General features: G+C 44.6%; 1 protein-coding gene across 1 annotated transcript in view; it reads left to right on the top strand.

Moving 5' to 3' along the window:
• Window positions 1-4,864: 4,864 nt before the first annotated feature.
• LOC119976096 (vomeronasal type-2 receptor 1) overlaps window positions 4,865-11,824 on the top strand; it is a 38,373-nt gene continuing 31,413 nt past the window's right edge. The window contains exon 1 of the mRNA XM_038816251.1: window positions 4,865-5,175. Coding sequence (XP_038672179.1) covers window positions 4,961-5,175 — 215 coding nt within the window. The 5' untranslated portion in view covers window positions 4,865-4,960. The remainder of the gene's footprint in view (window positions 5,176-11,824) is intronic.

The following is an 11,824-nucleotide window of genomic DNA, read 5'->3' as shown; positions in this document are numbered from 1 at the left end:
TCCCCTTATTTTGAGGCTATGTCCCCTAGTTCTGCTTTCACCCGCCAGTGGAAACAACCTGCCCGCATCTATCCTATCTATTCCCTTCATAATTTTAAATGTTTCTATAAGATCCCCCCTCATCCTTCTAAATTCCAACGAGTACAGTCCCAGTCTACTCAACCTCTCCTCATAATCCAAGCCCTTCAGCTCTGGGATTAACCTAGTGAATCTCCTCTGCACACCCTCCAGTGCCAGTATATCCTTTCTCAAGTAAGGAAACCAAAACTCATTTCATACTCCAGGTGTGGCCTCACTAACACCTTATACAATTGCAACATAACCTCCCTAGTCTTAAACTCCATCCCTCTAGCAATGAAGGACAAAATTCCATTTGCCTTCTTAATCACCTGTTGCACCTGTAAACCAACCTTCTGTGACTCATGCACTAGCACACCAAAGTCTCTATGCACAGCGGCATGCTTTATGCATGAATTCAAATCTATTCGCTATGTAAAGCCATCAGAGAAAATTATGCCCCCCCTTGCCACACCTCACCACAATAAAGAGATCATGTACTCTCTATCAATGCTAGACTTGACGTGGAAGGCTAGATGGTGAAACTATTTGCACAATCTGGAATTCTGGAATATTGTGCAAATACATGAGGGAAGATGGAGCTTCAATTTACTGACTCATCCGAAAGATAGCTTTTCTAGCAATGCAAAACTCATTCAATAAAACTGGATTGTCAGCCTAGATTTTGTACTTAAATCATCAAAATGGGTGCCTGAACACAGAACCTTCTATTTCAGAGGCAAGTGGTTTACCACTTAGTTAACACAGATAACAGTTACCATTTCAATTAATACAAATGCAGATGCATCTGAGGAAATCAGGACCTATAGTAACATTATCACGTAAGTTCCTGGCTCCCCAGTGCCGCATTTGGGGGGTACATAGATATATATATATTTTTTTACATAGAATTTACGATGCAGAAGGAGGCCGTTTGGCCCATCGAGTCTGCACCGGCTCTTGGAAAGAGCATCCTACCCAAGGTCAACATCTCCACCTTATCCCCATAACCCAGTAACCCCACCCAACACTAAGGGCAATTTTGGGCACTTAGGGCAATTTAGCATGGCCAATCCACCTAACCTGCACATCTTTGGACTGTGGGAGGAAACCAGAGTACCCAGTGGAAACCCACGCACACACAGACAGTGACCCAAGCCGGAATTGAACCTGGAACCCTGGAGCTGTGAAGCGATTGTGCTATCCACAATGCTACCGTGCTGTGCTAAATGATGTGCCTGAATCCCTCTCTGAGGTCTGAGGTCCCCATGTAAGGTTTAAGAATAATAATAGTCACTTATTGTCAGAAGTAGGCGTCAATGAAGTTACTGTGAAAAGCCCCTAGTCTCCACATTCCGGCACCTGTTTGGGAGACTGGTATGGGAATTGAACCTGTGCTGCTGGTCTTGTTCTGCATTACAAGCCAGCTGTTTAGCCCACTGTGCTAAACCAACCCCTGGACCTGACAATTGTCCAGAAGGCCTAAGTTCCCCTGGATATTGTGCTGGGAACCACCTGACACAGCAATTTAAATCATTAACTTTGGATGGTTCTGCCAGTTTTACCCTCATAGTTACTCTGAAAAAGAGTTAGAAGGAACAAAAGCACTTCTAACTTCAGTGTAACTTTTTTTTAGTAAACATTTTATTGAGGTACTGGTTTTATAACAACAACAGAATAAACAATGTACATGAAAATATAAACATAGTGCAAAAGCCGTCTCGCTCCCTTACAGGTCCCACCTTTACTAACCCTCTACTCTGAACTGAACTAAACTAAACCCCAACCCCCCCCCCCCCCCCCCCCTTCTGCTGACAGTTAATTTTCGCCAAAGAAGTTGACAAACGGCTGCCACCTCCGGACGAATCCCAACATTGATCCTCTCAAGGCAAACTTGATTTTCTCCAGACAGAGAAAGCTAGCCATGTCCGATAGCCAGGTCTCTGACTTTGGGGGCTTTGTGTCCCTCCAAGCTTATAGTATCCGTCTCCGGGCTACCAGGGAAGCAAAGGCCAGAAAGTCTGCCTCTTTCTCCTCCTGGATTCCCGGGTCTTCCGACACCCCAAAAATCGCCACCTCTAGGCTCGGTGCCACCCTTGTTTTCAACACCTCGGACATGATATCCACAAACCCCTGCCAGTTATTCTCTCACTTTAAATGTATCGTTTGTATTATTTGAGGTATAATCCACAATTGGTTTCTGTCAAGACCTTGTGCTTTTTTTGCTGCATAAAATATCTGTTAATGGCCGCTAGTTGCGAGTAACTGTCCATTTATATTGGAAAGAATAGTTCAGGTAGTGCGTGCACAGTGCTTTCCCATCAGGGAACACTTGCAGCTTTGCAAAGCTGCACTTTAGGCGCCTAATAGTGTGTGTGTCATTGTCAATCAAGTAGGCAACAAGCTTAATTATCAACGAATGGTATACAATATGTGCAGTTATTATTTCCTTGGAATCCAGTAAAGGTTGAATACCTGTGATGTTCCAAGAGTAATGTTTTAGCGAAGAGGGTCGCCACTTAGTTTTGGCGAATTGATATGATCTTAATTCCTACTGCAAAACAAAAAAACAACCGAGACGCAGTAGCTCGCGACACCAGATCAGATTTCACTTCTGCGTCATTATGCGTGACATGCCGATACAAAATCGACAGGACAAAAACAAAACGATTTCTGCACTTCACCAGCGATACTGTCTGTGTTGCCGGCATTCTGAGTGGAGCCTCTTCACAACATTCTGGCTTCAGCTGGCAGACCACCTGGCCGGCGTACCCACGTTTCCTCATACAGTGCTAGAAACGCAGGAGCAGGAATGGGTCAGTCAGGCCCTGGAATTCTGTTCCTCTATTCAGTGAGATCGGGGTTCATCTGAATCCTCGCTTTACTGACCCCCCCCACCCCATCTCCCACACTCTATGCAATTGGCTACTACTAGGCAGAAATTGAGCTAGCATCTAGCTTTGACAAAGAGTCATCCAGACCCAAAACCTTTGCTCCCTTCTCTCTCCATAGATGCAGCCAGACCTGCTGAGATTGTTCAGTATTTTCTGTTTTCGTTTCAGATTCCAACATCCGTGGTCTTTTGCTTTTATCGTGAGCTGGCATCAATTGCTTTTTGTGGGACAGAATCCCACACTTCTACCAGCATTTGGATGAAGAGGTTTACCTTCACTACTGTCCTGGCTGTGATTTTAAGATGGTATCCCTTTATCCTGGACTCCCCCACTAGTGGAAAAACAACTTTATCTCTTTACCTACATTGAAACCTCTCTGTCACCGTTTCCTCCCACTCTCTCTCTCTCTCTGGTTAGGTGACAGCCACGCAATCATCCAATTTTTCCAAATGTATAATAAATGTGAGATTTAAGATGCTCGTTGTAAAACTGAAAAAAATCAATACAAACTTGAATAATTATCGATCACCTGGCACTAGAAATGTAAAAGATAATGAGTATATGCTTTTTCCATGACTTTCCGCATAAAAAGAATGCTCTGACACATTGTTACTGTCGCTGGGAATGATCCAGAAAATCATGAGTCATTTGAACCATAGGTTGAGATTATTATTACTGCATGGCCATGGCAACTGTTAACTAACGGAGCAGTTGTTTGCAAGTGTCGTTCTGTACAGTTAATTGTTTAATCCATGCTCAAAGGTATATTAATTATGATTTTCTAGCAGAGGGAATAGGACATAATCATCATTCATATGGAACAGATTTGTTATTGTTTCACGTAAATAAAATGTGTTTACCAATTGAGAATCAGATCCGCTTTCTAACCCTTCGGAAACAGCTAACCAGTCGCTATGGATGAGATTGGCACCCCGCATCTATCAGGCGATTGGAAATGTTGCCATTTTAATTCCTCCTTACTGAAGGGAAAATTAAAATGAAAGGAGAAAGGGGGACTTTTATACCCTGTTTGCGTTGCTACATACACTTTCGTGTCGTTAACTGAGAAGGTCTATCGTGTTAGACAAGGACCAGTTCAGTAGAACTGCTGACTGCCCTTCCAAGGCTGGCGTGACGAGCAGGTACAAGGGGGCCATTGTCCCAAAGGATACATTTGAACTAGGATGGAAGATAAGTGTGTCAGCCCCATGGGGCGCTGTGCCAAACAGATCAGGACTTATCTGGAGACCCGCAGAGGCTTCACAACAGAAGGCTCCATCAGCTGGTACTGAGGTCCATGGTGGCTCGAAACATGTTTGTCAGAAACATTGGCCAACCTCCGCTACTGATTGCGACCCATCCCAATGGTTTAGAAGAAAATTAATCAGCTGCTCGTCAATGATGTTTCACTGTAATTAATTAACAGGGGACAAAGCTTGCGAAAAGCTAATTCCATCAGCCCCAGGGCTGGGTGCATTTAAATACCAATGCAACCAACCTCCCTGTTAAAAAAAAAATAATGGTCCCAATTTTCTGTGAAGGTTGTAACCTCATATTTAAATGACACTTGTCTCTGTTGCAGTTTTATTTGAAAATGAGTTGCTCAGTGGTCGTTTCTTAGCGTGTAGCAGCGACCCATATTAATCAGTTCATCAACAGAGTTAACTAGCTGACTAACTAAACTCAGGATGAAATATCATCCGGGGTTCCATTCAATATTGTGCGATCTCTGCAATTTATGGAAATAAAACCTATATGGAAATGTAATTTTTATCTTTTATTTCTAACATTTGCCAAAGACGATTTGGCGAAATTGAAGAGGCAAGACCAATGATAACCTAACCTCTGCTTCATAACTACACTCCTTTCCCTCTGGGAGGTTACCAGCGGCGTTTATTTGCCCACTTCACTATTTTAACCAATGAGCTTATAGATGGTGTCCCAGGAACCCATAAAAGCTGGGGACTGAGTGACATTCGAGTTTTTTCTCACGTCCTACAATCTCTGAAATGGAGCTGCTGAATTATTTCCGTTTTTTGGTGTACTTCACGATTTCCGTGACCGTCTCTGGAAAAAAGACATGCAAGCTGAAGGGGACGTTTAATCTGAATAGTTTCAAAACGCCAGGGGATGTGATCATCGGAGGGATGTTTCCCATCCATTACAGAGTGGTGGCCTCCAATTCATCGTCCAGCACGTCGCCCCAGTCTTCGGGGTGTGAGGGGTAAGAACTGGAAATGCATGGTAGTCAGGTTATTGAAACTTGGGGTAAACCCCAGGCGAAAACCCTGTCTAAAATCATCAGAGCAGCTAAGGAAACAAACAAGTCAAGTTTCCCCATTAAAGTAGAATCTCTAGTTGTTTACAATTCTTTGGACTGGAACTTCAGACAATTACAACATCAAAAAAAAATCCAATCAGATTCCTTGTTTTATGAGATGTGTCACTTCTTTATTGAATTGTTTAGTTCGAGAGTCACAATGTATGGTTTATGCTGTAGGTCTATAAAGCACACGTTCAGTGGAATGTGGAAAGCTATTGGATCCTTGGGACTGGAGACAGTTCATGGTCCAGTTGCGATCTCAGGTGGACGGTGGGGTGCCAGGACTGCTGTCAGTGTCATTATTTTCAGGGGGTCCTTATTTGAACGTTTGTTTTCGAGATGCATTTACTATTTATCACCAGCTGATTGAAGAAACCAACGTGGCAATTCAATGAAACACCGTTTCAATCAAAAATCAAGCGAATACATTTTAACACGAGCTAATTTAACGTTCCAGCGAAAATATAGTAAAAGATCAACACTTAGATGGAACCTATGGATTTTATGGTAGACTGCAGAGCTCGATATCTTACAGTCATCTAATTGGTGTGTTAACGATGCGCTGTTAAGATTTTCCAGTATTGACAAGAAGGTAAACACCTTCTTGGGGATTTTTGCACACTGCCACATCTTCAGTTGAGTGACATTTCAGTCATTCACTGGGTGGGGTGTTTTTGCTCCCAATCAAAAACTTACAACTTGATGGTGAGCCATCTGTGTAAAACCGAATCAGGAGCTCTGTGTGGTAATTGGATTTCAGGTAATAGCTGGAGGGAAAGTTGGGTTGATCCCAAATGGCCAAGAGAAATTGCAGATATCCAAAGGTCGAGGAAAAACAGAGTAATGGCTGAGATTTCGTGGTTAACCGTGCTTTTTTTTCACTGACCTTGAAGCGAGCTGTCCACAAGGATTTGGTGAACCCTGGATTTTCCCTTTCCAGATTTAATTTTAATCTAGGGCTAATCGGAAACTCCAAGATTCCAGTAACAGTGATGGCATCCAGCAGGGGCAGGAACAATCACATCCCCTTAGACAGTAAATCAGGAAAATGCATTGATGATCTGTCATCTTTTACTCATTTTGCAGAGAGTTTTTATTATTTAGTCAGGGGATGTGAGCATCAATGGAAGGCCATCATTTTTTTGCCCATTCCTAATTGCCCTGAAGCAGGCAATAATAAGCCACCTTCATGGGCAGTCCATGTGGTGTACATATGGCCACAGTGCTTTTAGAGAGATAATGCTAGTATTTTGACCCAGCAACAGTGAAGGAATAGTGGTCTAGTTCCAACACCAGGATGGAGGGAAATTTTCAGATGTCAGAGTTCAAATCATCTTGATTTGATTTGATTTATTGTCACATGTACCAAAGTACAGTAAAAAGTATTTTTCTGCAGCCAAGGGAATGTACACAGTATGTACATAGTAAGCAAAAAAGCATAATCGACAGAGTACACTGACAAGTGGTAGATCGACAAAACGTGTTGATGTCCTTCTAGGTGATAAAGGTTACAGGTTTGTAAGGTAATAGCGAAGGAGCTTTGGTGAGTTGCTGCAGTGCATCCTGTGGATGGTATACACTGCTGCCACTATGTGCAGTTGATGAAGGGGGTAAATATTTTTAAAAAGTGGATGGGGTGCCAATTAAATGGGTTGCTTTGTCCTGGATGTTGTTGAACTTCCTCGGTTTTGTTAGAGCTGCACTCATCCAGGCAAGTGGTGAGTATTCCTTATACCTTGTAAATGGTGAACAATTTTGGGAAGTCAGACGACGAGTCAAAATTCCCAGCCTCTGACATGCTCTTGTCGCCAGAGACATTGTACAGCAGGCAGTTAAGTTTCTGATCAATGTTAACCCCCAGGATGTTGACAGTAGGGATTCAGTGATGTTAATGATACTCAAAATCAAGGTGGGATGCTTAAATTCTTCCTCATTGGAGATGCTCATTGCCAGCACTTTTGTGGTACAATTATTACTTGCTACTTATCAGCCCAATCCTGAATTTTGTGCAGGGCTTGTTGCATGCAGACATGGACTGTTTCAGTGTCTGAGGAGTTGCAAATGGAACTGAACACTGTACAATAAGCAGCAAACATCCCAACTTTTGATCTAATTATGGAGGGAAGAGCTTTGATGAAGCAGCTGAAGATGCTTGGGCCGAGGCCATGACCATAATGATTGCAAAATAAATGATTGGGGCATACACATTAGAAGTTGAAATACCATAAACTTTTAATGAAAATGATTACGTTAAAAATCCTGGGATTTTTTTAATCAAATGAGATACACTGACATTACTGAAATATATATTGGGCGTGATTCTCCATTGCCCGATGCCAAAATAGTTATTGGCGATCGGGCAGAGAATCAATTCCGATGCTGGAATCAGGGCCTGCGCGGTTTGGCCCCGGTTTGCGATTCTCTACTCCCTCCAAACTGGCGTCATTGGGATGTGTGCTACACGCAAGGCCTTTGGCGCCTCATCAGCCAGCCCACCCATGATTCTCCGCCCCCGATGGGCCTATTCTCAATGGCGCGGGACACATATGGTTTTAGCCACACTCGGCCGAGATCCATGCCGCTGGTCATGGGTATGGGGCTTCTGCTAGGCCTGGGGACTGGTGGGGGGTGGCCAGGGGATGGGCTGTAGGGTCACGGTTTGTGGGTTAGGTTACGTTCACGGCCGGCGCCACATTGTACAGTGCAACCAGTGCAGGTCGTCAGCTGTGCGCATATGCGGCCCGTGACCCGGCCATTCTCCGGCTGTTTTCGGCACGAATCACAGGCATTTCACGCTAGCTCCTCACCAGTACAGGAATTGATGAAGGGTTTGCGCCGATTTGCAGGTCGTGAAACACCACGGGCTGGATTCTCCGGTCGTCGATACTGAAACCGTTTTCGGCAATCGGCTGGAGAATCAAATTTCCCGATTGAATGGGGTGGTGCCGCTTTCGCGATGCTCCAGCCCCTCCGAGTATGCCGCGCGATGTATCAACAGCAGGCCCACCCTCCCCCCCGATATTGCACCCCCCCCCGCCCGCTTCGTTCCCGACGGCATCGGTCGCATGTGGTGTCATCCGTCAGGAATTCGGCGTGGTGGCTGCGGACTCAATCCAATGCCGCCACAGTTGGGGGATGGCCAATATGCAGACAGCGGGGAACTTTATCAGCGACACTATGGTCAGGGGCGCATGAGCCGGCCAAAGGGGGGGGCACTATTTCACAGGCCGGGTCCGAGAACGGCCTTCTCCATGTAGCACGGCGCAGTCGCTGCAGGCCGTCGCCATGCGCGCATGTTGCCGCGACACGGCAATTCTCCAGGCCCTATTGGCAGCTAGAGCTGGGTGCTCCACGCTGCCGCCCTGCTAGCCCCCAGCCAAACGGATGATCAGTGGCCGTTTTACGCCATTTACTCGTGAGGACATAGCTTCAGAATCAGAGAATCCAGCCCCATGGGTCCCATGCCAGTGTCGGCACTTGTGCAGAAATGGAGAATTCCTCCCATTATGTTTCCCAGGGCCAGAGAGGTCACCTAGCAATAAATATGACTTAATTTTCTATTTAAGAACCAAATTACACATCATTAACACAGTGTAACCTTTTCAAGGATTGTTGGATAGTGACATCAGGGTTTAAAAAGGAAGTTCTCTTCAGCTCAATAATTTAGAATCGATGGCAGTCTGTAGAGCCTTCTTCAGGAGAAACACTTAATCACTGAAAGCAACTTTTGAATTTCCACAAATAACTACACGTTTGAACACCATAAATTGCTGTTTGTTTCACAGAAGTAATGACAACAAATACTGAACGTTTCAAAGTCATCATTACCGCAAGAATTGGGCCTCTTTCGTCAGAGAACAGCATAATCTAGATCCATGAAATAATGCAAGGGATACAAGCTAGTCATTTAATTTCGATTGTAAACATTATTAACTCATACTAGCTTTAAATATTAACCTCTTCAATTACCTTCTTTCGATCATAAGGTCTGTAGTAGGGATGTTCGCTAATGATGTTCAGCACCATTCATGAGTTCGCAGATACTGAAACATGCCCAAATGCACCAGGTCCTGGACAATGTCTAGGCTTGGTAATTCCCCTCGAAGCCACACACCATACTGACTTGGAACTGTAATACCGCATACCATCCTGATTATGTTATGGTTCAAAAGATAACGGGTTGGATTCTCCGTTCCTGAGTCTAAGTGTAGTGCCAGCGCAAATGGAGAAGCCGTGGACTTTCACAACGGGAAAATTGGCGCGAACCACTCACCAATTCTGGTACCGCTGAGGGGCTAGAACCGGCGCCACGTGTAACGGCCGGTGAATCGCAAGGTCCCGGGCCACACATGCGCAGGGCTGACGACCTACACCGGTCATGCTGCAAAACATGGTGCCATCCGTGCTGGACCCCTAACCCACACACCCCCAGCCCTAGCTGAAGCCCCCCCCCCCCCCCCCCCCCCCCCCCAGCCAGCGGCATAGAACGCGGACGAGTATGGTGGCCCTGGACACTGTCGGGGGCAGAGCATCGCAGGTGGGCCAGCTGATGATGTGCCAACGGCGTGCGACATGCATCCCGATGACACCAGTTTGGAGGGGGTGGAGAATCGCAAACCGGCCTCAAACCGGTACCTGCCCCGATTCAGGCGTCAGAATCCATTCTCTGCCTGATCGCTGATCCAGATTTCAGCGTCGGGCTACGGAGATTCCAGCCCAACTAATGCATTGGCACATCACTACACTGCGCCACAGAATAATAATGTGGAACTACAGGAAAGAAGCAGGGTATTTAGTCCACTTGCTCCAAGATGTTATTAATGCTCATCATGAACTGTCTCCCAACCAATCATCAAACCCTCCCAAAATTATATGCCTCTCTCCCTCATGTGTTTATCTACCTTCTCCTTCAATGTATCTCTGCGCATTCACTTCAATTATTCCATGTAGCAGTGATTCTACAGTCTAATCACTCTCTGAGTAAAACAAAACTTTCTCCTGAATTCTTTATTGGATTTTTCAGTGACTGACATATATTTATGGCCCTACATTTTTGTCTGCCCCACCCTGGAACTATCTTCTCTACATCTACTCTATCAATTCCTTTATAATCTCAAAATCCTCTCTCCAGTTCCTCCTCAGACCTCTTTTCTTGATAAATGATCCCAGCCCGTTCAATGGGACACAGATTTATACTTGAGTCACTTAATACAAACCGATGCTCCATTTCCCCCATAAAATTCAAGAGTGGACGGAATTATGTTCTTGTAAACCTTCTAGTAGTTAGCTCAAAAGCAGGCCTAGGAGCATGTGTGTTATAGGGAAACATTTAAATATTCATTCATAAAATGATTTCATCATGAAATCATAAAACGATAAAATGATGGACGATACGCTCGCACAGTAGTTAGCACTGTTGCTTCATAGCGCCACAGATTGGTTTCGATTCCTGGCTTGGGTCACTGTGCGGGGTCTGCATGTTCTCCTCGTGTCTGTGTGGGTGTCCTCTGGGTGCTCCGGTTTTTTCCCACAATCGAAAGATGTACAGGTTAGGTGGATTGGCCACGCTAAATTGCCCTTAGTGTCCAGAAAGGTTAGTTGGGGTTACTGGGTTATGGGAATGGGGTGAAGGTGCAGGCTTGGGTGGGGTGCTCTTTCCAAGAGCCGGTGCAGACTCGATGGGCTGAATGGCCTCCTTCTGCACTGTAAATTCTATGCTTACATGATAGCACAGAATAAGTCCATTAAGGCTTGTGCCAGTACTGGATCTGCAACTAAAACAATCTATACAGTTAAGAATTCTGCCGATATTTGTTGCGAGGGTACCTCAAAACCCATAAGGGTTTTGGAACACTGGTTCTTAAGAGTGTGTTTTTTTCAATTTGATAAAATGTAAGGATAAATATGTAAACCAGTGAGGGAAAGGGTCCAGTCTTCTTGCAATCTCTGAAAAAAATTACGTATATTAACATTTTAAAATGCACAATAAGAAAGGCCACAATACAAAACAAAGGTACTTAACTACAATAGTGGCTAAACACATGCTACATTCTGGAATTACACCCCATTCCCATCTATCTACATACCTGAGCTCCGGAAAATGCCCTTGTCCTAAAATGTCCCTTATTCCAAAACAATCTTCCCATACTGTATAATTCTATGAGTGAAATACAGCAAATAGTTACCACCCGTGGGTTATCTTTAAGTTCAGGAAGTCTTCTTCAGTGCAGCATAGATTGTCTCTAAGTTTTTCAAATCAGCAGTTTCTAGCCTAGAGTTCTGCTTTCTGGAGCAAGGCATGGCTGTGATTGTAATTGCTTTCCAGCTGCTTCTCTTCTTTCTCCTTTATACCTCTCCTGTTGGAACAGAGCTAGTGGCTACTGATATACCAAATTTCCCTTTTTATCTCCTCCTAACTAAACAACTCGCCAGGCTTTTGGCATATATGCGTGAAATGTATTCTCATGGCCCCACTTTGAATTAATCTCTTCTGCAGTTTTAACATCTAAAATTCTTTTTATTTTTATTGTTCCCACCTCACTTCGGGCAG

Source organism: Scyliorhinus canicula, chromosome 13, assembly GCF_902713615.1.
Source record: "Scyliorhinus canicula chromosome 13, sScyCan1.1, whole genome shotgun sequence".
NCBI classification, from domain to species: domain Eukaryota; kingdom Metazoa; phylum Chordata; class Chondrichthyes; order Carcharhiniformes; family Scyliorhinidae; genus Scyliorhinus; species Scyliorhinus canicula.
Note: the sequence above shows the minus strand (reverse complement) of the source record. Positions and strands in the feature narration are given on the sequence as shown.